We start from the raw sequence: 27,739 nt of genomic DNA, 5'->3' as shown, positions 1-27,739 counted from the left end.
GTGGAAATAAGCAGTGCGGGTGATGGTGTTGATATGCGAGTAGAAGGTGAGCATGCTATCCAGGATGACACCCAGACTCTTAACCTGGGGGCAGGGGGACACTAGGGAGCGGTCAATGTTGAAGGAAAAACTGTTTACTTTGGATAAAGTGGATTTGGTGCCAAGAAGGAGGACTTCAGTTTTATTAGCATTTAATTTAAGAGAGTTTGTTGTGAACCATGTTTTGAGTTTGGAGAGGCAAGAGGTGAGGGAGGTGGGTGGGAGTATGGAGTTTGGCTTGCAGGAGAGGTAGAGCTGGGTCTCATCAGCAAAGCAGTGAAAGTGGATATTAAATTTGCGTAGGATATGTCCAAGAGGCAGGAGTTAGATGATGAAGAGAAGGGGACCTAGGACAGATCCCTGTGGTACACCTGTGGTGACTGGGGAGGGCTTTGAGGTGAAGGATTTGAGCTGGACAAACTGAGTGCGGCCAGCGAGGTAGGAGTGGAACCAACTGAGGGGAGTGTGGGAGACACCAATGGAGGAGAGTCTATTGAGGAGGATGGGGTGAGAAATTGTCTCTTTCTGCCTTTTCAAGCGACTCCCGATTCACGCTTTGGCGGCAAAGGCCTAAATCGGACCTTTGTGGAACTGCCCCATTGATTGTGGCTCAAAGGAAACAGAAAATGTTTTACATACACGCTGCAGAGTATATTGCTGGAAGGAAAGAGAAAGAAAGTTTTAGGATGACGGACTTTTTTGCCACAAGTGGCGCAAGTTCTCTTTGGATCTTCCCGACAGACCAGATCTTGGCGTACCTCACCTTGTCTGTTCCGGCGACACTTGGCAAGGACCTTTGCCACCCCCGCCGCCAGCACAGCCAGGACCCCCAACGTGACGGCGATGGCCACCACCATCTTGACTCGTTCTTCTTCTTTTCACGTGGCAACAAAGATGTGGGCCATGAAGATGAAGAGAAGCACGCGAAGGGCTCGTCACGACGCCGTTCGCGAGAGTCAGTCCGAGGTGACGCAAGGATTCAAGTGGCTCAACTGCGTCGCGCGCGTTGCTCAGGATGTTTTTGTCGTCCAACTTCACGACGATGGCTTCCTCGACGCCGGCCAGCCGGAACACACATTCGTACTTGGCCTCCGCGTCGGGCGCCGCCTCCACTTTCAGGTGGACTGCGGTCTGGAAGGTTCCGTCGTGGTTGGGGAGCTCTGGCCCATCTCCACGTCCTCTTGCAGCTGCTCGCCGTCCTTCCTCCAGAAAAGATCCGATGTGAGGGGGTAGACACCCGTCGCGAAGCAGGTGACCGGAGAGGAAGGCGTCTTCTGGAGGAGAGACACCGTCGGAAGCTCTGCGGCGAGGAGGGAGAGAACGACTTAGGGGGGGCCAAAGACGACGAGAGAACACGTGGGAGAAGCAAAGATGGAGAGAAAGTGCGAGACGAACTGAGCAAAGAGAAATGTGGGAGGAGAAATCGTGTGAGAGGAGGAAGTAGGGAGAGCAGGCGCAAGAGGATGACGCTCAGGGAACGCGTCAGGATCAAGATGGAGGGAAAGCGGGAGACGGCGAAGGAAACGGCAAGCCAGGACAACTTGGAAGCGCGCCGAGAAGGTGCGAGAAGACAACCGGCAGCGAGCATGTCGAGAGGGTGAAAGAAAGCGAGGACGATGGACAGATGAAGAGAACGGCTGAGAGGACGAGAGAGTGTGAGCGGCCACCGCACCTGTTCTCATCAGGAAGTCCCGCCCAATGCTCACGTGCGTCTTCAAGTCAGCGGGACAAATCTCAGTGACATATCTCTTCATGTATTCTTTGTAGCCGTCCAATCGTTCCCACTTGTTCTTTGTGATGAAAGCTTGTGGATTGGCTGCAATCCATCTCATCGTTTTCCACTCAAATGAGATGAAGTCTTCTCCGTCATAGCTGTACTGATTCCAACCATGCACCTCACCAGTCTCGTCATCCCATTCACAGCCGTACATCCACTGCATCATGTGAACGCCTGAAAGTGTCACGCACACGATGAACAGAGAGAAGCCAGCAGCGACGTTCGTGTTTATGAGTCGGGGCACATCCGCTACGTTGTACGAGCGGAAAACGAACCTCCAGTTTGGTTGAAGCGCTCCTTGGCGATTTCAATGTTGACTTTGAACACCTGCTCATTGATGATACTGTTGTGCCTCTCTCGCTTTAACAAGTCTGGATCCTCTGCTGCGATTTTGTTCACCCAGTCCAGATTGGCTTTCGTTTTCCGGCTCTTGCTGTCAAACTGCAAAATCTGAACGCCGTCCACATGCGCGACCTCCGAGTACTCTGGCACTCTCACTGAGCTCACTGAGCAGCACGCGAACAAGACAAACGAGGAGACGAGAGAGCTAGTTAGTGAAAAAAACAACACGGTGGAAAGTGGAAAGGTGAGAAAATGGATAGGAAACGCAGTGAAATATGGACTCATTTCAATTTAATTGATAGTTCAAAGGTAGCGTGTAGACTGTGCAAGGTTAAACTATCCCATAGATCAGGCTCCACAAATAACCTGCGCAGGCACATCAGAAATGTCCACCCATCAGTACAATTTGAAGAGAAAAGACAAGCGAGGGAACCAGCTATTAATGAAGGCGGCTAGTGTGTCTGCAACTGTTGCTGCTGCTGCAATGTCACAACTGCCTAGACGTACAACACAGAGCTCTATGAGCCACTTTATGCAAAAAGCTATAAAACCAGAAAAACAGAACACGATTGACGAGGAACTGGGTAAAATGATTTTGATTTTGTGTTGGCTGTGTGTTGTCGCAACATCTGTCCCCTCAGAGAATCTTCTCCAAAACAGGGCAAATGTTAACAGAGAGGAGAAAGAGGATCAACCCCTCAAAGCTGAGGCACTTGGTTTTTCCTCATGCCAATCTTCGCTAAAGACAAGCTAAAACCTTTACCTGGATGCTGCTTTTTTTCTTTTTGTTTTACAAATTTTAATTTATAATTTGTTGTGTGGTATTCAAAGCTTACTTATGTTGTTTTACAGTAAATAGTTAAAAGCTTATAAATATACACATTCAGAGATTGGAACTTTTTGACGACCTTGTTTTGAGATGGGTCTTTGTGCTTTGTTTTTATTTTTGTAGCACTCCATGTTGTTCAGAAGAATATAAATTAAGCCATATAAATAACTAGCCGGTTCGCCGCCCTCCGGGCGGCTCATCAGCTAGTTCCTGCGGAAGGCTGGTAAGGTGGGCCTTCGGCCCACAAAAGTGTTGTTGCTTGGTTCAACTTTTTGTTCATCTTCATTGCTTATCGCGAAAATAAAGAGATGTTTAGCTCTACTAAATAACTAACAATTTTATTGCAATGCTTGTGGGTAGACATTTTTTCGCTAAGATGCCCGCGCGATCGTAGTGAGCCACTGCCTGAGCGGCGCAGTGGCGGCGCGGTGAAGTAGGTACGTTTTGAAAAGGGACAGACGGAAGGACAGACCGCGTGCGGGACGACGCGCAATATATATATAGAAGATAAATATTTGATATAATGTCTATTTTTTGCATTAGTACTTATTTTTACACATAATATTACGTTATTTTTGGTATTAAATTAATTTAAGCAACAAAAAAACTGAGGAGCCATTGGGGAGCCGAAAGAGCCGGCTCTTTTTAGGGAGCCGAGCCAAAAGAGCCGGCTCTCTAAAAGGAGCCGGAATTCCCATCACTACACCCTTACTGGTCTGATTCTCACACGCTGCATATGTTCCCGCGTGTTTTGATCTAGTGTGGCTCTTAAAGTGACAGCGCTACATTTGTTAAACAAGGAAGCATTCACTACAAGCGTCGAAGTAAGGTTCACCTGGTTACACAAATTCAAGACATAAAACCCCGCATTTATCATACCTGTCAACTCATACGGTTTAGCCATAGTTCATACGGATTCTGAAAATTTCTGGTTTTTGTTCCGCCCCGACAGGTAGTTCAGTTTGCTCTTGCCCAGAACGGTGCTCGTCTACTCGAATGCTTTCATTTCCGGAATACAACTCTGAACACAGTAATGCCACTAAGTAGAATGATGATTAGACATTAACCAGACATTGTATTATTCAGATTTACAATAAATATCATTGAAGATTCCGTGGGGTTTTCTGTGCCGTTATTTTGACATAAAATGCTTTGGTATGTTATAAGGATTTTTTGCTCTTTATAAGGATTTTTTTGGTACTGTAGTTTATACAGGTTGGCGCTCCGAAAAGTTGACAGGTATCATTTATTAAAACCAGAAAAACTCTGAACACAATTAGTATAATTATAAAGCATACTTTTTAAATTGTGGACAAAATGAACCAGCCAGTGATGGCCAAACGGGCTCGTCAAAAGGGGTGTTCACAAAGATTTTGTCCACAATTTAAAAAAACCTATACTTTATAATTATACTAATTGTGTACACAGTTCTTATGTGGGCATCTACATAGGCCCACCACAGCCTCTGAAAGTGTAAACGATCGTACCAATATTTGCCGTGTGAACTTCACACGGCAAGATTTGCTATGGTGCTACGCCGGGGCTGCCCCAGAGTCGAGCGTGTCTTAACCTCCATGGCAGAGGCACCGTCGAAACCCTGAGACTGATTCACTAGACCCCTAGGGTTCGATCGAACCCAGGTGAAGAACCACTGGTCGAGACACATCTTTATCCTATCCAGGTGGTCAAGTGGCCCCTACACGATGAAAAAATAAACCCTAGTTAAAGTGTTTTCCAACATTGTTCTACCATCAGACACCCTAAGATAGAACTACGCGTAAACACGAGTCATGAGAATAAAAATCTTTATTTAGTGCTTTATTAAGTCTGCATATGCCCCACGCCTGAGAAGCTTGTGGTCAGGGGGAAAAACTGCTCCAATACCGCCCTCTACTGGTTAAATTGCAACATCTATGTATTGACTGCAAAAACATAACTGTTAAATACTGTACACACATACTGAACTACTATTATGCGTTTGTATGTAGGGTCCACATCAGTTTTTGTAAGGTACGTTTTCACATTCATATGTTGTAGGCCAAAGATAAAACGATGTAACACTGGATCCTCATAAGACATGGTTAATTTCACCAAGTCCAAACGTCACGAGGTACACTTCCAAGTACAATCGTTAGTGCCTCAAAGTGAACACATATACATCGAGGGGAGGTGGAACACGTTAAACTTGCACCTGAGACATACATACTGACAAAAAGGGAAGCGCAAATAAGTGTTGTATTACTATATTTCATAGACAGAACAAATACAGTACACTGAACACCACTGGGCCCACTGAGCGGCACATTAGCACTTTTCTTTGGGAAGAAAGAAAAGTGATCTCCCATGTTTTGAGAACACTTTGAAAGCTAGCTGACAGTTTATGGTGACAAAGCTTAAAAAGGCTACTATCATGGTCTTTGTGAAGAGATGAAGGAAGAGCATTTGCTTAATTGCAAATACCCCCCACCACTGAGACAAGGAGCCGCAAATGGAAATTAATTCCATCTGAACATTTTGGGCCACATAAAGGAATGTTCCAAGCTCTCCAGGCCAGTTTCGCTGACAGCTATCTTTGTTTTTTTTAAACATTACTTTAATAGAAAGTGTGAATGATAACATTAAGTAGATTTATATATAAAAATACATGAGAATACAAAAAGTAGCAAAACAACTGGGATATAGGCTAAAACCAATGATGAATACTCATTGATACCTTCAATTAATCTTGATGAGACAATTCAATGCCTCTCCTCCGAGAGTGCTGTGTCATAAAGACAAAATAAGCTCTGGCGAATAGCTGATACTCTCTGGTCCCTGCTCAATGCACCCCTCAAAGCCTCGTTTGTAAAACAGGCCGCGTGTTGGGATGCAAATTAACTTCACCAGGGACACAAATACTGCCATATAATGACAAGAAATTAACAAACATACTGAGATTTCAGTTTGTTTAGGGTTTTTGGATTTTTAAACCAACATTCCTATTTGTCAGTTAAGTAGTATGTCTTATAACGACACATGAGTTTAGGGGGGGGGGGAGGGACCGGGGAGGGAAAATTCAAGTCTAGCATACAGTGAAGTTGATTTAATTACATTTTTAAAAAAAAGTTCCACTCCACGGCCACCTTCACTCAGCTACCTGAACTCAGACAAAACACGGGCAATATTTCTTTGAGAAATGAAAACATATGCTCAGAACAATACTTGAGAAGGTCCAGAGCAAAGATCTTTCAGCACATAAGCCAGCAACTGAGAAATATTACAACATTTTTGGTATTTTTTCCCTACTTTCTGAACAAGAACACTTTACACATCATTTGTACCTCAGATAGATCGAATATCAATACATGATTTGGGGAGAAGCAGTTTAAAAAGGTGCATGACAAAGATGACTAACAAAGTGCCAAATTCTTTACTCAAGTCTGTGTGTTTGTAGGGGTGTGTATGTGCGTACATGTATTGAGGTCTGTGGTGAAAGGTCACAAATACTATGCAATGAACACAAATTATTCTGCTGGGATTTCCATGACGGGCCTCAATATTAGGTTTGCTCTTTGCATTTGTTTTCTTTTGAGGACTGTGGAGTTCCATTGTTGTTTAGGACATACTCGAACAGCGTGCAGAAGGTGAACCCATCTGAGTCAACACCTTGTCCAGCCACTGAAGAGGACCATTCAGATGCAACTCAATCCAGCACGGGGTGCTCGTGACTGTCTGCCTTCTGTGAGGGGGGAGAAGATGTGTATAAAAAAACAAGAATGAATCCAAACTACACAACTTCGCCATGTGGAGACTTGCATTCAAATTCTACAGTAGAAGAGAACACGAGTTTTGGGATATCAAGAGAGAAAGCAGAAGAGAACAGTAGTTGTGAGAGCTAAAACGAGCAACGCCGTACGGGCACACCTTCTGTGTGGAAGAAATAGCTGTTCTGATTAGCAATGATGAGAAATGACCTTGGTGGTGATTTAACTCAGGTTGTAGAAAAGCAGTTGCAATTCTGTCAACGCGCTCATTTCAACAGCTTCACATTCATTCGTGCATCAAATGATATGATCACCTGTACTCCGCTCCCCAGCCTTTGACAAAGCTCATGCGGATGGTGCACATCCTAGTGAGTTGGTACACCGCTTCAAAGCCCTGGTTAACGGACTGGGCCAACAAAGCTGCGAATTCCTGATTGTTAAAGATTTTTAAATTACAACCTGAGTGGGGTAAAGAAGAGGTACACAGGAAAGGTTAATGAGCAGGTGTTTAACATGCGACTTAATGAGTTATTTCCAACCAGTGAGACCCAGTAGTGCTTCGGTAGACAGCAGATGTACTGCAAGAAATTCTTCAATGTTACCTAATCTGTCCTAAATGTATTTTCCATTATGTATATATAAAACAACCCCTAGGTACCAGGTAAACGTCTATACTATGCGATTCATTTTCAAATTCCCAACCATAACCCTATGTCAAATACCGCCTCGCCTCAATCTTGGGTTGTAACTGGGAAAGTAAATTCCTTGTGTGTTTTCCATACCTAACCAATAAATCTGATTTTGAAAAAATGTATTTTATAATCCAGAAATGGGGGTATTATTGTGTAGGATGTGTCCCTTTAAGGGCCGTGGCCTTGTGAGTGACAACAGGAGCTTCATTCAGGTTGGTTGGTTAGTTAGTCTGTATGTGAGTGTCCGGGTGTGAGTTAAATCCTACAGCAGCACCTGGCGAGTGTTCTCATATTGTATACTGTATATGTATATGCGTGACATTTTCTATGGATTTTATTTTACAACAGCTCTAAGTGTGTGTATATTATATATATTATATATACGGTATATATAAATATTAAATATAAAATATAAATATAAAAAGATACAAGCCATCGACCACTATGAATTAAACTAAAAGTTTCTTGAAATGTTGCTGCCTTGCATTTTGACGAACGTGGAAACTAAAGCGCATGCTAAAACCCCGGAAATGACAATAGGACAGCCAGCTATTACCTGGTGGAATTTTACACACTGTTGCTGGATGCCATCCATACCGCTGATTGCAGTTTGGACTCTGGACAAAGATGGCACTGTCACTCAGACACTCTGCAAACACTTCCCCACCAATGTAGTAGAGTCTAACGCCTCTTCCTGTATATACAAAAACAACAATACAATTCTCACAAACTACAAAAGGCTAAAATGAAATTGCAATCTTTTCTCCCCAAACACTGTGACATTTTTCTTTTTTTGCAAGACAGAAATGTATTCCCATCTCTGAATCTCTGTCTTTCTTACCTATATGCCTTCGTGTCATCTCCACAGTGGCATTTCTGTTGACATTAGACAACAGACCCAAGCAGAATCGCTCAGAGTTGGAAGGATCTGTAAATCCGTCCACAGTCAGCGAGGGCTGTGAGGCGTGGAAGGTCTCCCCGACACGTTGGTTCAGCTCATAGTAGGCTATTGAGCACCAAAAGGCCGGTTCTGAGTAAGTCACCGGTTGCAGGTCTATAGAGAGACAGAGAGTCGAATCCTCCTCAGAACAATGCTCATTCAGATGACATATGCACATTGCTAATCTCAATTAAGGTTGATCGCTGTTCTACCCATGCTGTGATTGACAGGTGACAGAGTGCTCGGAGACATCTCTGCTGGAGAACCTGGCAAAAGGACATGAAATCCAAAGATTGGTAACCAGAAGCGGTAGAACAGCAGTGATATTTGTGATGAAAAATGTGTGTGTGTGGTGGGTCAATGACAACTCAAAAAGAATAAAATTACGTACAGTGCCGTACAAAAGACTTAAAGGAAGTCTTCTTTGGACAATAAAATTAACAATTTTCTTTGTGGGCACTTTTCTTGTAAATTGTTGATCTATTTAGTATCCAAATAAAGTGAAATTGATCAGGGATGGGCAACTGTTGGCCTGTATGTCACCACACCCGATTTACTCTCAATTTACTAACATGGGAAGGGAATTCTACACATATTTCCTCTACTACAGTGGGCCACTACATCTTGGTTTGGCAGCCAGATTTTTTTTTGTGCATGTGGGTGTTTTTGAGGGGAGCCAACCCGTTTTTTCATGTGGAATGGGTACAATAATGAAGTTGTCCATCTCTGATAGATGATAATCATTCATGACAACAAATATTTTGGGACAAAGCCAAACTGTGTCTTAAATCCCAAATCTGTAGTACCTGTATCCATGCTTTGATTCATCTGTTGATCACTGGCCTCCCCATCCTCACTGATGTAGCCAGGCGGAGGTGTTTCTGTTCAATCAATGAAACAGAGCAATGAAATTGAGATTATTGTATTGAGAGACACTCGAACCAAGTCTGGAACTCTTATTGTAGTAATTGATTTGTTTGATTTATTTCACAGAAGCCAAATGATATAACAGTGACCTCACCTGGTATGTAGTTATTTGGAGGATCAATTCCTGCAGGAAAGTTTGTGTTCTCAGGTATAGAATGAGTGTAGTCATCCAGAGGCGGCAGCTCCGTCAGAATTTCAGAGTGTCTTGGCACAAGAACTGGAGGCAGAACTGTGGGAATAACAAAGTTCATTCAAGTTCAGTTAGTCTCTGCTTGAAGCATCTTCAGTTTTATTGGCTTTCATTTTAAAGAAATGTCACTCTTGCTAAAGGGAAGAAAAAAAAACCACACCAACACTTGGCTCACACATAAAAGCATTGTTCTGCTGACTACGCCTAATTGGAGACAACCATAGTTCATCATGTCACATATGGGGTTCACACAATTTTGCAGCCATTGGATAATGGATAGATGGAAAGAAACAGAACACGCACAATGCCTCTTCTGCCTGTGGATGAGCCAAAAAAAGGATATTGCACTGGAGCACTTCAAAAATCCAGCCTTTAGGTGTTGTGCTTGAACATATAAGTACCGGTAGTCTGATTTAAGCACACCTTTATTTTGAATACTGAAGTTTCAATATTGCAAGGCTGATAGCCTTGGAAACTCAAATTTTAAAAATAGTACCTTATGTGCACATTACTTGACAATATTGTGTTTCATACAATAATAATAATAATAGACAACTAAGTGTATGCAGAAAAGTGAAGATTGCACGACTGTCTGTGTCCCATGTGTTGTGTTGTGTTATTTTTGTTATTTTGACTTCAAAATGGCGCCGCGAGAGTGGCTGCCTTTGCAGCAGCTCCTATATTTTGTTGTTCTACTTCTTCCTTTCATAACTTTGCTGCTGTGAATTGGGATTTTCTCCATTGCGAGACTAATAAAGGTTTTCTTACTTACATTTTATAAATTAACTCCTCGGCTGAGCCTATCAGAGACGCCGTGAATGCATAGACATTTGTCGCCAAAGAGAAGCACTCTACTATTGGCGATTATATATCAAATAAAAACAAACAAGACATCAGACTCGTTGACAGACAAAATGTTATCAAGTGATGAAGAATTTTGTGACAAGTGTTCCTATGTGTGTATTTCATCTGCAAAGAAATTGTACTTCAGGGGCAATACTTCAAAGGCAGTCCAGCCGAAATTGCACAAAGTTTTGTACAATCACATGCTGCAGACATCCAAACATATGGTGACAAACAAAGTGGCAGCTTGGATAGCAATCTCAAACTATGGTGGTTTCCATCATTCTTGTCATATAAGGTTTACTGTCAAGCAGCACGTGTTGCAGGAGCAAAAACATATTGACAACAGCAAAGGAGTACTTGCAAGTCGCACATGGCGTTTGCCAGTACAGGGATGTTTAGTTGTTTTTTTCCCCCCCCGTTTCATTTGAGCATTTCAATTACAAGTGGTTTGTTCAGACATGGACTGTGACAGATTTCCACCCTGTTAGGAATATATTCATTTGTACTGCAAAGTGTTAATTAGTGTTTCATATTATTCAAATTGTCACTTTCACCAGATGGTCATGTAACTAGATCTACCCCCACAGCCGATAAGTGATACAAATGAGTTACAGAAAGCCATCTTACCTGGGGTCTCGACCCTCTGATAATGGTAGGGGTTGATGCAGACCTCATCCTTCTTGAGGTGAAAGGAATACTCACAGGCCTCGATAGCACGCAGTTCATGGTGGCTGTGAAGGTCTGGCCACCGCCATAAACGGCAATAGATAACATGGGGAAGCCCCTTCCTGTGGGACACCTGCAAGCGGCCATCAAGGGATCTTAACGGATGCCAAAATGCAGATGGATGACAAAAGGCACAAGATGGAGACAAGAGAGTTAGGGAAATTAATAAGAGATCAGATTGTGTGCCGATGATTATGAAACTCATGTGTTTGCACGGTTTATCACTTATTGTAGTAATTATCACATGGCAAAGATGTTCACGCTGTCAGTCATTGATGTTCACCTTGTTTGGTCAGAATAGCTGTAGAGGCCTGAAGTATCCCACTGTTCTATCATATTTGGCGAACTCAGTCCCCATATTTCCGAGCAATTGCTGTGCATGGTGGGAAGAAAAGACAAAAAACAGGTGATTAATTTTAATTAATCTATATATTTAACCTTTATTTATCCAGGTACGGTAATTGAGGACAATTTGTAATTTGCAAAGCTAATCTGGGCGCTTGATAAAAACTTAAGACAAAGAAAAGTAAAAGCAAATCCATCGTACATATATAACAAAAAGTACAATGTGCTACAGATACACAATACATTACATAATAGCACGTGAGGAATCAAAACTTCCTCACAGGCACAGCAAACGCATACAATATCCTTCACTCCCATTTTAAACAATAATATTGGGTTATTTAGCCAGACTTACGTGGAGCCATGTGATCTGATTAGAATAAAATGGAATAAAACCAAATGCACAAAACGAAAGAAAATGTTCCATAAAAACAACTCAGTCAGAATATATCGGCCAAATAGTAACTCAATTTCATTTGCATTCAGAGGGTTGAAATATTCCTTTCCCCAAACCAATCCAAAGTCATGCAAACATTACGGTTCAATCGTAATGGGCAGGCTGCACCCGGTATGCACATGTTCCGTTTTGACGTAAATGTGCAGTGACATCATCGTTCAGGCACTTAAAAAGAGGATGGCACTCTATAGCTGGTCTGCGACGGTATAGCTTGATTCAAACTACTTGTAGCTTGTTTTCGAATCAAGTTATGTACTGGAATGGGGAGTGCAGGTGGTGGTACGCATGTCGAGCAGAGTGCGAATAAACAGTAGATTGCAGGCTTGCCAATGAGACTTCTTACACCACCTATAAAATGCATTTAAGGCAAAACGCATCAGACTTAAAGCTTTTTATAATTCAATGTGCATAAGTATTAGGCTGTGTTTCCTTTTTGGCGGAACCGTCCCATATTTACAGTCCTGAAATGCCATTGTGGGTGAATCATGGTCTACCTCAGAAATTCAGCACTGAAATAATAATTTTTAAATGTGGATGATTTGGCGAATGCTCTATGTCAGTGTAAACAAGGCATTCTGGTATCAAAAATTGCCCCACATAGAACAGGCACCCAGCTAAATATGTAACATAAGAATCCTAGGACGAGCTATTTATTTTTGGTGTCCCGTGTTGAATTAAGAGACTTGGGATGAGCCCCCACTGCTGTGCATGGTTACTACCCCTAGGGGTCAGCATATGGCTAAGACTTTAGGTTCAATTCTGCTATGAGTTATTTGAGAAAGAAAAACAAATTGAAATCAAGACAGACCGACTGACTACAGGGCCTAATTTTGATAAATTGCTAAATATATACTGTCATTTCCTAAATTTGAAAAGCAGCACCTTTTCATCCTTCCCTGACCCAATGGCTTGTACCACAAAGGTGAGAGAAAGGTGCTCTAAAACCAGTTAGGAGACTTTTTTTTACGGAGCGCGAGTGTCACATATCCAAAATGAGGATGCTGATTGGACAAACGGGACATCTGATTGCTCATCTTCAAGTGCCAGGATGTTTGTCACGGGAATTGAATTTGCACATTGAAAATTAGAATTTTTCCTCTTAAAACAAAGTCAAGCTAACTAAATCTGTGGGCAAATGATTTTAATTTGTATAACATTTCAATTTGTATTTGTAAAATTGAATGCAAAAACAATACACAAAATGGAATTTTCGGCAAGGAATTAAAATTGTGCAATTCAGATTCAGTTTATCAATGCGCTTAGCGATTCAGATTCAGTTTCTGGTGGCGCATTTTTCAGCGCATATTACCGTCATATCTATGACTAGCGACAATTATTTGTTTTGTTTGTTTGTTTGTTTGTTTATTGAACATAAAACATATACAGTAATAATTTGACAGAAAATAAGGTAGATAAAAAAGTAAAAAGAAAGAAATCAGTCTTCATTCAACACAGTTATTATGTTCAAGGGAGTAGGATGAAGTAAAAAAACTTATCTAGTCCTACCCCGTTATGTGTTTATATCTACTAAATCATTTTTATATCAATCAGAAAATAAAAAGTAAGAAGAGGTCTCCATTAAGGCTCATACTTTACCCTTAACCGTGATATTTTCACAACTTTTGGTTTGTATCGGGATTATATACATCCTCACCCTGGCACTCTTGTGTCAATTTTCTCTTGTATTCATAATGGATATTTCAATACCTTTCTCTATTTATCAACTTAGTTCTGATTTATCATTATATTTAATGTTTAGAATTTATCATTTTAACTCTGATTAATGTAGGTTGTTTGTACTATTTTTTTGAATTTGTTTTTGAAATCAGCAAGCGATTTACTCATTTTTAGGTCCGTTTCGAGATTATTCCACAGATTAACACCTTTGCTAGATACACTTCTTTGCTTGATGTTTGTTCTTGTTTTGAGTTTTTTGAATAAGTTGGTACCTCTTAATTCATAGTTGCTTTCTCGAATTTCAAAAAACTTCTGAATGTTTTGGCAGAGCAGGTTATTGTGTGCTTTGTACATTAATTGGGCGATTTTAAAGTCAACCAGGTCATAAAATTTCATCGTATTTAATTTGATAAATAGTGGATTTGTGGTTTCCGTATATTTTGATCCATTAATAATTCGAATTGCTTTTTTTGTAGTTTGAGAATAGGGAGTGTGTTTGTTTTGCAGGCATTTCCCCATATTTCCACACAGTAGGTCATGTATGGCAATAATAATGAAGGGTATAATGTGTACAAAGATCTCTTATTTAGCACTTCCTTGGTTTTGTAGAGGATCCCTACGGTCTTGGCTATTTTTCTTTTTACGTTATCGATATGTGGTTTCCAACATAGTTTTGAGTCTATTACTAATCCGAGAAACTTGGCATCATACGCTCTTTCTATTTCAATTGAGTTTACCATAATTTTAGCTTGGTGTTTGATTGGTCTTGTGCCAAAAACAATTGACTTCGATTTTTTCAGGTTAAGTGACAATTTATTTCTGTCGAACCAGTTTTTTAATTTGTTTAATTCATTTTCTACGGTTGTCAGGAGCTGTTTCAGATTTATTCCGGAACAGTAGAAAGTTGTATCATCAGCAAATAGGACACATTTAAATAGTTTTGAGACCTTGCAGATATCATTTATATATAAGATGAATAGTTTTGGAACAAACACTGACCCCTGAGGAACTCCGTGAGTGATTTTCAGTTGATTCGTTTTTTTATTGTTGAGTTGCACGTACTGATGTCTGTTTTCTAAATAACTTTTTATCCATTTATAAGCTACACCTCTAATGCCATATCTTTCTAGTTTTTTCAATAATATACTGTGATCTATTGTGTCAAAAGCTTTTTTTAGATCTAGGAAAACCCCAACAGTAAATTCTTTGTTGTCTATATTAGTGGCTATTGCTTCCACAAACTCCATAACTGCCATTGAGGTAGTCCGTTTTTCCCTGAAGCCATATTGATTCTCACTTAACAGCGCATGCTTTTGTATGAAACTATCAAGTCTGCGAGAAAATAGTTTTTCTAATATTTTTGAAAATTGTGGTAGTAGTGATATTCGTCTATAATTTGTAAACAGATGTTTTTCTCCACTTTTATAGATTGGAATAACTTTAGCAATTTTCATTTTTGATGGAAAGATACCAGCTTTGAATGACAGGTTGCATATGTGCGTGAAAGGTCGCACTACATATTCTATAATCTGCTTGATTATTGTCAGATCAATATTAAAGCAATCAGTTGACTTTTTATTTTAAGTTTTTATAATATTTGATACTTCTTCTTGTTTTACTGCAGTAAGGAACATCGTGGAGGAGTTTTTTTCTACGTATCTATCTATTTCAAACAGGTTTGTTGGATCAGGAATTAGTTTTGCTAGGTTACTGCCGATGTTGACAAAATACTCATTAAATTCAGTTGCTATTTCTGCAGTTTTTTCCAAAATAGTATTTTTGCCTTTGATAAAATACTCTGGATAATCCATTTTTTAAGGACTATTTCTGATTACTTGGTTAAGTATTTTCCATATTTCTTGTGTGTTACCTTTATTATGCTCTAATAGTGCATGATAATGATCTCTTTTACTGGTTCTTATAATATTTACTAGTTTATTTTTATAGGTCTTATATTTTTTTTCTGCTTCTTCAGTTCTGAATTTTAAAAACAATTTATATAAATTGTTTTTCTTTTTACATGCGTTTTCTATGCCTTTCGTTATCCATGGCTTACTTGAGTCTTTATACTTTTTGGAGACTTTAGTTAATGGAAAATGTTTATCATATAAGGAGATTATGGTAGACTGAAATACTTCAAACGCTGTATTTGGGTCTTCGTTTGAGCAGACCTCGGTCCAGTTTTGTTTTTCTAGGTCTTGCTTAAAGGCATCGATGGAACGTTGGGTTCTTAGTCTTATTTCTGTTATACGAGTTGTTGATTTAGCTTTTCTATCGAAATAATTATGAAAAACGGCAAAAACAGGTAGGTGGTCACTTATGTCATTAATGAGAAGTCCACTTTCCATTTTATGATCAATCTTATTTATAAATATGTTATCTATTAATGTGGCCGTGTCAACTGTTATTCTGCTAGGTTTCAGGATTACTGGGAAAAAGCTGTTGCTGTACATAGTATTTATGAAGTCAGTTGTTTTTTTGTGTCTATTTGGGTTTAACAAGTCAATGTTAAAGTCACCACATATTATTCGTGTTTTCTTATCGTTGTAGTAACTGAGCATATCTGTTAGTTTTTTATTGAATGTGTCATTACATGTTCCTGGTGTCCTATAGATGCAACTTATGATGATATTTGATGCCTTTTAATTGTGTATTTCAATGGTTAGACATTCCATTAGGTTTTCTATTGTGTTTGTCAATCTCTCGATTTTACTGCATTAAGTGCTTTGATTTAATACTGTATTCTGTGGTTGTTTGTAGTAAGGACAAATTCATTCGCAAAATGGTAGCCTCCGTATTTCTACAAAGGTCCAGAAAAATTCTCAGGGGATAACTAAAGTGTTAATCTCGAGACATCCAAACATCTGAAATAGTCTTTGCCAGTCTATTAGTGTTCCCACAGAACTTGAGTATGATCATCAAGGTTGCAAATTGATACAAGGATACATCTCTAAACAAAAGTGTTTCACAATTCCCATTATGTGTACATATGCATTAATGATGGGAGCAAATCACAAGTTTGACGTTGTACCTGGGGATAGTGACACACTTGGTGTTGCAGTTCTGTGTGGTGATAGCTTTCTCCAGCTCATCCAGCTGCCCAGTCTTCTTGAGCTTCTTCACTAAACTCTTTACAGCTTTCTCACACCATTTCTCCTCCTGGCCATTCTGTTCTCCCCCACCCACTCCACCTGGCCCATTGGTCGACTTCTTCCAGCCCAAAAGCCTCTTCACCACAGGGGGAGTAAATGGCAAGATGGAGGACATCTTGGCTGGACAACACAGGAGTTTCGAGAGGACTCAGTAAACAAGACGAGGGACCTATTGCTACACTTTAGGCCCCTCTGCTCGATGGAGTCCCCTCTAAGAACAAGACGTCACGAGATGAAGCCAGACCTATCAGGATAGCGGACACACAAACATGTACACTATTAGTATAGTAAATATTTATAAACACATAGAAGGTTTGTCGATAACTACATAGTTCACGCTTTAAGTTTGAAAAACTACAAAGTTAGCTCACGGAACGTAACTCGGTCACGATTCCGACTCACTTGAACGCTTTATGATCATGAAGATTGTAGGTGAGCGCTTACAAATAAGACGTTTACAACGAGTTCAATTTGTGACAGCGACCACCTCCAGCGCTAACACCAACTATAGGCCGACGGCGGACGACATTGTGGTGGTGGGGGGCTGCATGACTTCAAGCACAACATTAAGTTCAACGCTAGTACCAACTGTAAAATGTTAAATACTGTACTCGGTAAATACCTTAAGTTCACGGGGGAAACGACGAATAACGGTAGATTTAGCAAAGCCGTTAGTGAACCATTTTGTGTGGCGGCTGGCATCTGGCTAGGTGAGCTAATGTTAGCATGACTGTAGGCTAGCTGCCAGCTTGTGATCAAACATCCTTTTGTTGTCATCCATAAAAAATTATGCGCAACAGTCCAGATTTTCACTTGTTGTAGCTAAAGTCTGGTTGTTAACCAATTTTAGTCGAAACGCACCTTATATAAAATGTCGCCCTCTCGGTAGAACAACAACGTTTGAATTAACGCCAGTCAACACGTCTTTTTGACGTGAAAATACAGAAAGGGTTCCCAAATGACTTAGCATGAAGAACAAACTATTGCAAACTGGGCTTGATCCCGCTGGCTAGCGGGAACCCCCCCCCCCCCCACACACACACACACACAACAGCATCCTTCAAAGTCGACATAACAACTCAAGCGTTCCGTTGCAGTACTCACCGAGTGTGAAACTCCAGCGTCCCGCAGTAGTAGTAAAACGCCAAACGTTACAATAAACAACTCAATGGAATAAAATGCCTGGGAAATGTAATAACGCTTCTGAATTTTACGGATTTTCCGAAGTTGCTACCAGTGCTACTGGAGCGAGTTAGCCATGTTAGGTAGACCGGAAGAAGACAACAGACATGTTGATTGGTACACAAGAACCCTTAAACACTCTGGCTACGTGATTGGACATTGCAAGATGACGTTCCCCCTCCCTCAATAGTGTAATGTGTTTAGAATGGGTTAAAAAACGTGATTGGACGATTGCAAGAATACCTTTTTTCCCTCTTCAAAGGTAATAATGTGTTTTGAATGGTTTTACAGAAAAAAGACGCTTAAAATGCTTCGTTTGGGTGCATTGGAATCCAAGATTTAAGAACAATGGTCACTGCAACAAGACTAATTATTTAGCAGTTTCTGCTAATTAAAGACAATACCATATCAGAGAGGCTATTTAGCTTGATATTGACAGGAGGTTAATGTAAATGTTGATCAAGTGTCTCACACTTGAACGCATGTCGTCGATGTTCAGATTTTTCCACAATAAGGTAAAATTATAAACGGCCCATTAGCTCCGCCTATCACCACGTGGTCAATTAGGATGTCTTGAAAACACCTGAACGATTATACATAAAACGCATTTGTCTTGTTTGCAGCGCTGTTTGGCCCACTTGTTTTTTTTATGTTGTGATGGCCGTATATTTATGTCTTTTTGTAGGGTTATTGCACTTCACAGCCCCGCTACAGGGAGGTGAGTTGTGTTTAGGATTATTTTATGCCTATCCATAAGTTTTCTTTTACATTAACTTTAAGTTTTCAAAATTTCTGAATGCATTGTGTGGTCGTTGCATGTACATTTGAAGTCAGACGGTTTGTACATTTTTAACTGTCCCTTTGTTGATTGTTTCAGCTGAAAGCAGTACTGTAAAGTGCAACCGAGGTTCCGTGCAATGCAAGGATGGTTTGGAGTGTGTGCTCTTTCGCCATGTATGCGATGGGGAGCCTGATTGTTCCGATAAATCTGATGAAGAGGATTGTGAACGAGCTTGTAATGATGGTACTTCCCTGTTTTTTTTAACCATATCTTGCCATTTTTTCTCTTTAGCTGGTTCCCTTGCTAGATAAAAAATATGAACCGATTTGTCTTGAAATATTTCGGTCGTTAGCACGAAGCTAGTCAGTTTGTGGTTATCTGGTTTGTGGTAGTTTTGTGCTGCTTCTCAAGCAGCAGACAAAACTCCACATAAACTGACAAATTGGATTAAAATGAGTACAATATTGGGGTGTTTTCTGTGTCCAATTTAAGATCAATTTCAGTGTGCCCATGGGAAGAAGTGCATCGATAAGGATGAAGTGTGTGATGGTATACTTCACTGTCAGGACCGGTCAGATGAAGTGCATTGTTCAAAACCAGAGGGATGTGTTCACCTCTGTGACAATAACAATCGCTGCTTACCCGCAACCTTGCTATGTGATACAGAAAGAGACTGCTTAGATGGAACAGATGAGGAAAATTGCGGTAAGGTTTAACCAAACAATGTCTGGTATCGTTTCCGTGTTACATGTTCAACTGTGACTAGTATACATACTGAAACCAAATGTTTATCCATGTCACTAATTAGAGGGTGTGAATAGAGGGACCACTTCACCCACCCCTCTTCCAGTCCAGTTTGTGTCGAAACCTATCAAATGCCACTTGGGTTCCAAACCCTGCAAAGACAACAGAGATTGTGTCCTTTTCGACCATATCTGTGATGGAGAAAATGACTGCAATGATGGCTCAGATGAAGAGGAATGCTCATCTACTTGTGAACAGGGTAATGCAGTTTCTTTTATATAGTCTTCTGCGGTAGGCCTTTGAACTACTGAGGTCAAATATGAGTGAAGTTTTTATCAATCTCTGAAGAATCCACTGAATTGATAGTGTCAAGGTCCAGCGCAACCCTCTGAATAGACTGTACCAGATTGTATCTGAATGGCTGCATTTTTGGTGTTTTCATCAGTAGTAGTGGCAAGCCTGCCGCTGTGACGATCCCGGTTTGAGAAACTTGTGTTGACTGCACAACACATTGGAGTAGAGTGGCTGATAAAGCTTCTCAAACGGGCGGTCGAGTCTGAGAAAGAAACGTCTTGTAGGTGTAAATTTTGCAGTGCTACTCCAACATTGGTTGCTAAACCATGGACAAGGCCAACTGTTAAATGCTGATTGCCAAATGTTTGTGTGTATAGTGACTTTTGGAGATGCTGTATTTAATTTGTGAGTGAACTCGTCGACATCTTCCTTTGACACACTTCCTCCACAGCGCTGTGTGTGCGTGTGCGCGCGCTTGTTAGTGATTAAGGAAAGCTGTAATAATGTGATTCGAGTTCGAACCGCAGGCTCTGAGTTCTGATTGACTCTTTATCGTTTGCAGACCAGTTCCAGTGTGCCCATGGTAAAAAGTGCATAGAAAAGAATCAAGTGTGTGATGGTGTGCCTCAGTGTCAGGACCGCTCTGACGAACAGAAATGTACCAAATACACCGAGGGCTGCTCTCATCTCTGTGATGGCGAGAGCCGCTGCCTTCCTGAAACTTTCCTTTGTGATGGGGAAAGTGACTGTTTGGACGGCACTGATGAGACTGACTGTGGTATGTGTATGAAAACGCACCATTTTATTCAGCTGGAATTGTGTGAGATGCATTATTTCTTTTTCTAGTTAAGGACTGCAGTGCCAGTGAGTTTAGGTGCACCAGTGGTCAGTGCGTGTCAGCTACAATGCATTGTGATGGCCACCCAGACTGTTGGGATCATTCGGATGAAGAAGGATGCATCAGAGCACCAGTCTGCAAAACAAAGCAACGTTGCCCTCAGAGCAAGGAGTGCCTGGTTGAGGAGTGGCTCTGTGATGGAGAACAGGACTGCAAAGATGGCACAGATGAAAAGGTCGAGTGTACATTTTGTGGTGATGAATATAGACTATTGGTTTGCTGGTTTCGATCAAATTCTAAATGAGCTTCTATTGTAGGAATGTCCTGATTTGGCTCCACTGAGCTGTGGTGATTATCAGTGGCCATGTAAATCCAAGACTGCGTGTATCCCTGTAACCTGGAGGTGTGATGGCACAAAAGACTGCCATGATGGAAGTGATGAAACGGAGTGTGAGTAACTTAATTTGACTGTGGCAAAGAGTTTTAATCTCTGTACTATTTTTCTTTTAATTGAACATATTTGTATAAATAAAATGGAAAGAAAGGAACACATCATCAATGGATGTCAGTTAAGCGCAGTTTACATGTTCAATTGAAGTGGCAACATGTATAAACTGAAAATCGAGTCCTCCCTCTTGTTCGCTGTATATTACTGGTACTCATATCATGTTAGTCCTCTTGTAGGTTTGTCATGTACAGGAATTTATTGGAAAACAAAATGCACTATGCACAGAATTGTGTGTGACTAACTTGTAAACTCAACATACACGTGTGTGTGTGTATAGATATATATAGATGAGAGAGAGAGAGAGAGACTTGATGTGCACATAATCTTACAATGGCAAATATGTAGGTTTTTTTTTTCTTAACCACAAATATTTATTTTTGTTCAAGTTTTGTTAGCAATGTAGAAAATTGGTAGTCTGCACAATAAAGGGCTAGTACTTCACCAACACTTTAAATATCTTTTTGTGCATACTAGGTGGGTTGGTTGCATGTCTTCTTCACCAGTTCCAATGTGGCAGTCTGGAGTGCGTGGATCCCTCCCTTGTGTGCAATGGAATTAGAAATTGTGCAGATGGTTCAGATGAGGATGGTAGTTGCCAGACAAACTGTGCGGAAGCCGATATCAGGCGCTGCTCCCAGGGATGTTTCAGCACACCACAGGGTCCGGTAAGGAACACTAAAAGGTGGGCTGCTTGAAGCAAGGCCTGCCCAGACATTTAGATTACATTTTTAAACATTTTCTTAAAGAATAATTTTCAGAGTAAACGTACGGTACTTAAAAAAATACATATATTCTGTACAGGGTTGCCACTGTGCAGTAGGCTACAGACTACTTGAAGATGGAATGACCTGTGCCGATGTTGATGAGTGTGAAGACCACCACTCGGCTGTGTGCAGTCAACTGTGTGTAAACACCCTGGGCTCCTACAAGTGTGACTGTTACACAGGCTACATAATGGAGGCTGATGGACACAATTGCAAAATAAAGGGTAAAACTCAGACGTTACATAGTTTTTGTGAAGAAATGTGCATGGGGTGAGTATTCTATCTCCAAATATGTCTTGTCCTTTCTCTGTAGCTTGCACATTTCTCACAGCTTCTTGCTATAGTTAAAACATGTGCTCTATGTAATGTTAATTTTAGGCTTAAAATTGTCAGTGCAGGCCACATGTTGCCTTAAATTGGGTAGGCTTTGGGATCCTGCTAGCTTATTATACCACGCAAACCAGAAAATTAGTTCATGCTTATCAATATACAAACCATCATTTGTTCCCCTAGTGCACAACAAATATCTACACACTGAGATTTTGCTGATGTCCTCCTTTTTGTTTCTTCGCTAAAATATGTATTGTCCACAGGTGAACCCCTACTGTTGTCCTCGGTCCAAACTGATCTCCTGGTGTTTGGGTTGCGCAGTGGCAACATGGATCTATTGTCTTCCTCTGCCAAGAAGGCAGTCTTATCTCTCGACTATGACTGGCATAAAAGGATGGTGTTTTGGGTTAGTCTCGACACCGACAGCATCAGATGGTCCTCTCTGGAGAAAAAGACCACAGGAACTCTAATTGGAGGTACAGTAGTTCAAATTTGGTGAGATTAGGAGCTCTTCAAAGCGCTGCCCCCTGTTTTCACAGGTGTGCGAGCTGATTCTTTGGCTGTGGACTGGCTTGGGAGAAATCTGTACTGGATTGATGGTGTGAACAGTCAAATTATTGCCATGAAACTGTCTGCTGGTGGTTCACCATACAGTGTTATCTTGGATGAAGACCTGGATCAGCCTCGGTCCCTTGCACTGTTACCAGAAAAGGGGTATTTAATTATTTCACTGTGAGAAGCCAGAAGCCCTTAATTTTCGTATTTAAGATTTAGTATTTCTGCCCTCTACCAACACATTTATACCAGGCTGATGTTCTGGACTGAAATTGGAAACACGGTCAAGATTGAAAGGGCTGGAATGGATGGTTCCGAGAGGCGGGCAGTGGTTAACTCCAGTTTAGGTTGGCCAGGTGGTGTGGCAGTAGACACTCTTCGTGACCGAGTCTACTGGACGGATGAGAGGCTAAAAGCGATCGGGTCTGCAACGCTTGATGGCGATGACATTCAGGTAAAATGTTGTGGTAAAACATTCCAGGTTTGCTTTAAAAAGCACTAATCACGTAGTGCTCGAATATGTGAAATTCTCCTTGGTGAATGCCCCACCAAAATTTGCCGTGTATATTTTTACGTTTCAGATACTACAGATGAAAGAGACTGCCAATCCTTTCTCCCTGTCGGTGTTCAATGACATGCTCTACTGGTCTGATGCCAAGAGAAGAGTGGTGCAGGTTGCCCATAAAATTACTGGAAAAAATGTTCGTGTTCTCTTGAAGAGACTAAAACAGCCTTTTGGTGTAAAGGTACGTTAGACGGGATGGTTTAAAAAGTCTCCCATCACCTTAATTGTCACACTGTACATGTTGTGATCATTTTGAGATTGTCAACTTAAAAGTGACTCAACATTAGTGAGTATTCGATCACGGACATTTTTTTCCTTCCTTATCCCCAAATTCCTGATCAACAGATTATCCACCACATATTACAGCAACGCAGAGATAACCCTTGTAAGATGGGCTGTTCCCACTTGTGTGTCTTGGCTCCTGGGCTAAAGGCTGTATGCAAGTGTCCCTCTGATCTGATACTTGCTGACGATGGTCTGACTTGCACCAACTTGGTTGATACAGCCTTCCTGTTGATTTTATCTCCCTCCACCGTCACCAAGGTCTGTGTGTTTTGCATTTGTTCCTCGCTCCCACATACCGGACACCATGAAAGGTTTTGCAACATTGATAATGGTGCAATTTATCAGACGAACGTGTGGACATTTTGTGTTCTGTAGATTTACTTGCAGGTCCGACACACTTCAGATGAGCTGAAGGGATGGCCTGAACATACAGCTATGCAGCTACCAAGTGTCAATGAAGCGGCAATCATCGACTACAGCCCACATGACCACACCCTCCTTTTGGCTGATGATGGGACAACATCCTTCAGCTCCTTCAAACTTAAAGACTTGAATTTGGTCTCTGAAGGCCAAATTCTTAAGCTCCTTGGTGACACAATCACAGCTATGGCCTTGGACTGGGTAACCTTCAATATCTACTGGAGCAGCACCAAGCAACCCCGCTTACATGTCACCTCCAACAGTGGTGTATTTACGACCATTTTGATAAAGGATGGTATTGGTGGGGTGGAATCCATTGCGCTCCACCCTCCGACGGGCCGTGTATGTTTCACTAATAAGGGTCTGCAGGACACAAGCCCGGGAGCTACGGTAGAATGTGCCAACATGGATGGTGCTGATAGAAGAGTAGTGTGGAGGAACGGTATCCAACCAAAGTCTCTGGTCTTCTCAACTAACGGCGAAACTATTCTCTGGGCTGACACTAGTAAGAATTGACTCTAATAAGGTGTGGGTAGTTTGTTGCAGAGATGCTGTTCTGTTTGCCATTTGAAGATATAGACTATAACAGGCCTATAATCAAAAACCTAATCTCTACTACTTTTGTAGGTCTAGATGTGATTGGATCTGTTCAACTAGATGGCTCTGGATACAAAGAATTAAAGGTAGCTGAAGGCTTGGCTGCAGTAGCGCTCAGTGAAGACACGCTTGTCTGGATGACTGTCAGTGGTAATGACAATGCCCACTTCCAAATTTTCACCAGTATCTCAAAGCAAACAATGTTTAACCGTTTACCACAGATTTCAATTTTCCTCTCATAGATAAGACCAGGCTCTGGTACACCGATGACCAGCAGCAGAACAAGTTGTGGTTTGAGGTTGGCACAGAAGTAATTGGCATGAAGGCAGTTAGCAAATCGAGTGAGACTGGTAGGTAAAACGTACAACTATTTAGTTGAATTGTGAGTAGACTGGACTCTAAAGTTGTCCTCCATGTGACAGGCTCTAACCAGTGTCAATTAAAGAATGGTAACTGCCAGCACCTCTGCTTGGCCACCCCAAATGGCCGAACATGCAAGTGCGCCCATGACCACATCACTGTGAATGCTACTCACTGTACCCCAGAGCAGCGCTGCCCAGCCGGCAGTCGGTCATGTCTGGATCAAATTTCCTGCCAGCCTGATGAGAAGTTCTGTGATGGACATATAGACTGCTCTGATCATTCAGATGAGAACTGTGAGTATTCTTTTTAATCATTTTTGTCTTATAAATAAAACCAAATTGTTGACATTGCATGATAATGCAATGGTGGTGTGTTAAATCTGTCCCCGCAGGTGTCAATGTAAAACACAGGTCTGGAGTCAAGGTACCCGCACTCACCCAATCTCCCACCTCCCCGACTGTCCCAGCAACTCATCCAGTCTCTGGTTTTAGCGCTACCACAAATGGCAGCAAGCAACCTTTAAATTTGAATGCTCAAATGTGTAGCCGGACACGCTGCAGCGGAAACGGACGCTGTGTTGAGATCGGGAGAGAAACAACTTGTGTGTGTACAATGGGCTACAGTGGTGATTCATGTCAGGACAAATCCCTGCCAGTTCCAATTTTTTGTGGAGCAGCTGGCCTCTGTGCAGTGGTGATCCTGGCTGTGATTGCTGTCATGATCAAATTGAAGAAGGGTGCCCGCTTGAGGTGTTTTTATTATTTTAAACATCTAAACACTCCTAAATGTAACTGGATTGCTCATGCTTTAACACTGACCATATCATGTGAACACATAAGCAGGTAATTATGTCTTTGAAACATTTTCTGTTTATTTCTCTCTTGCAGGAGGGCAAATCCAGAAGCGGCGAAGGAAACTTCTATGAAAGATCTAGACAGCAAAACTACAGTGACTCCTCCTGCAGACACTTCATTAGTAGACCATGAAAAAGAAGAGGTATCCCCCCCCCCCCATAAAAAGTAAACCAATGTCTTGGCTTCTAGTATGACTTACCTCCCACTCTCCCTCCCACCAGGAACCTGCGTCTGTAGACTAATGTGGTGCACGAAGTATTTTAAATAAATCTTCCATGTTTTGCTGTAATTGTCTGTTTTACTTGGTTCGACTGTCACTCAAGACCGCACATGTAATGTACAAAACCAAGTCCAATCAAGTTGGATGTTTATCAGAATACAATGATTTGCAAATCATCTTCAACCTATATTTAATTGAATACACAGACAATACATTTAATGTTCAAACTAAAACTGTTTTTAGCAAATCATTGACTCGGAATTTCATAGCTGCAACATGTAAAAAAAGAAAAATAAGCTGGAACAGGGTCATGTTTACCACTGTTAAATCCTTTTCTTTCAACGTTTGGAACTGAGGAACCAAATTGTTGAAGCTTTGTAGGTTTTTTTTTTTTTTTTTATCAGCCCCTATTCTTAGTTTTTTTTAAACTTCAGAGGTGTGTGTTTAAACTTTTCACAATGCCCTGCACATTTTCAGTAGGGGGCATATCTAGACTGCAAGCAGGCCAGTCCCCCACTCTTTTGCAACAAAGCCAAGCTGATTTAACAGGAGCAGAATTTGGTTTGGCATCGTCTTGCTGAAATTAGTAGTGTCCATGGAAGACGTTGCTTGGGTGGCAGCTTATGTTCCTCCAAAACCTGTCTGTACCTTTTCGCATTAACACAGCCCCCATACCATCACAGATGTTGCCTTTGAACTTTGCATCCATAACAGTCGGGATGGTTCTTTTTCCTCTGGCCTGGAGGACATGAAGCTCACCATTTCCAAAACCATTTTGAAATGTGGACTTGTCAGAACACTTTTCCACTTTGCATTAGTCCATTTTAGATGAGCTCTGACCCAGGGTGTTGTTTATAAATGGGTTTTGCTTTGCATAGTAGAGTTTTAAGTTGCATTTCCGGATGTAGCGCCGAAGTGTATTTACTGATGGCGTTTGTTGGCCTTACAGCTTGCATGCATTGATTTCTCCAGATTCTCTGAGCCTTATGGACTGTGGATGATGAAATTCCCTTAATTTCTTGCAATTGTACGTTGAGGGACACTATTCAACTATTTTCACACACAGCTCTTAAAGGTGAACCTCACTCCCACCTTTGCTTGTGAATGACAACATGTGCCCCTTTAAGTCACAACAGCAACTCTGATTCCGAACAGCTTCTGGGATCTGTGGCAAGGTTGGTCATTGTATGGTTTTCATGTTTGTGCTGTTTTGGAGTCGACTAAGTCATAGAAGGCAGCCCGTTGGTTGGCGTGTCGACCTCACAGTGCAGAGGTACCGGGTTCAATTCCAGCTCCGATCTCCCTATGTGGAGTTTGCATGTTCTCCGCAGGCCTGCGTGTTTACTCCGGTTTCCTCCCACATTCCAAAAAACATGCATGGCAGGCTGATTGAACACTAATTTGTCCCTAGGTGTGAGTACGAGTGTGGATGGTTGTTCATCTGTGTGTGCCCTGCGATTGGCTGGCAACCAGTTCAGGGTGTCCCCCGCTTACGGCCCGAAGATGGCTGGGATAGGCTCCAGTGCAACCCGACCCTTGTAAGGATAAGCACATCAGAAAATGGATGGATAAGTCTTGGAATGAGCGTTTAATTTGGCAATGCATTGGTAGGTTTGTACATAATTTTGAACCATTTATAATTTGTATAGCTCTTTGGTAGCTTAGAGGTAGACTGGTGTGTGTGTGTGTGTGTGTGTGTGTGTTATCACATATCTCCACATAAGTGGCATAGTAGTAATGCATATGATTCCTAATTT

General features: G+C 41.4%; 2 protein-coding genes and 1 pseudogene across 4 annotated transcripts; 1 reads left to right on the top strand and 2 right to left on the bottom strand.

Moving 5' to 3' along the window:
* Positions 1-564: 564 nt before the first annotated feature.
* LOC127602114 (H-2 class I histocompatibility antigen, alpha chain-like) lies at positions 565-5,191 on the bottom strand (annotated as a pseudogene).
* On the bottom strand, positions 4,776-17,981 carry LOC127601602 (mothers against decapentaplegic homolog 2). Of its 3 annotated transcripts, none has more exons than XM_052067014.1 (11): positions 17,787-17,981; positions 16,562-16,926; positions 11,335-11,424; positions 10,953-11,146; positions 9,384-9,518; positions 9,169-9,243; positions 8,575-8,628; positions 8,264-8,476; positions 7,979-8,116; positions 7,045-7,189; positions 4,776-6,705 (listed from the first exon to the last, which is right to left on the bottom strand). In XM_052067014.1, exons 2-11 carry the CDS (start codon positions 16,795-16,797, stop codon positions 6,582-6,584), a joined length of 1,404 nt encoding a protein of 467 aa, XP_051922974.1. In that variant the 5' UTR covers positions 16,798-16,926; positions 17,787-17,981; the 3' UTR covers positions 4,776-6,581. The 3 variants fall into 3 exon arrangements, with proteins under 3 accessions (XP_051922974.1, XP_051922975.1, XP_051922976.1); XM_052067015.1 differs by lacking the exon at positions 17,787-17,981 and adding an exon at positions 17,544-17,708; XM_052067016.1 differs by lacking the exon at positions 17,787-17,981 and adding an exon at positions 17,305-17,520.
* Positions 17,982-18,409: 428 nt separating this feature from the next.
* Positions 18,410-26,051, top strand: lrp13 (low-density lipoprotein receptor related-protein 13). Its single transcript, XM_052066942.1, has 21 exons — positions 18,410-18,582; positions 18,742-18,888; positions 19,138-19,350; positions 19,454-19,648; positions 20,246-20,461; positions 20,530-20,756; positions 20,839-20,971; positions 21,504-21,694; positions 21,831-22,017; positions 22,387-22,599; positions 22,663-22,837; positions 22,931-23,132; positions 23,260-23,424; positions 23,589-23,786; positions 23,904-24,453; positions 24,576-24,695; positions 24,788-24,895; positions 24,968-25,201; positions 25,300-25,657; positions 25,796-25,904; positions 25,984-26,051. The coding sequence occupies exons 1-21, from the start codon at positions 18,522-18,524 to the stop codon at positions 26,002-26,004; spliced, it is 4,023 nt and encodes a 1,340-aa protein (XP_051922902.1). The 5' UTR covers positions 18,410-18,521; the 3' UTR covers positions 26,005-26,051.
* The last annotated feature ends 1,688 nt before the right edge of the window (positions 26,052-27,739 follow it).

The sequence above is a fragment of the Hippocampus zosterae genome, chromosome 6, assembly GCF_025434085.1.
Source record: "Hippocampus zosterae strain Florida chromosome 6, ASM2543408v3, whole genome shotgun sequence".
NCBI lineage: Eukaryota > Metazoa > Chordata > Actinopteri > Syngnathiformes > Syngnathidae > Hippocampus > Hippocampus zosterae.
The sequence above is the reverse complement of the archived record's forward strand: the minus strand, read 5'-3'. Positions and strand labels throughout refer to the sequence as shown.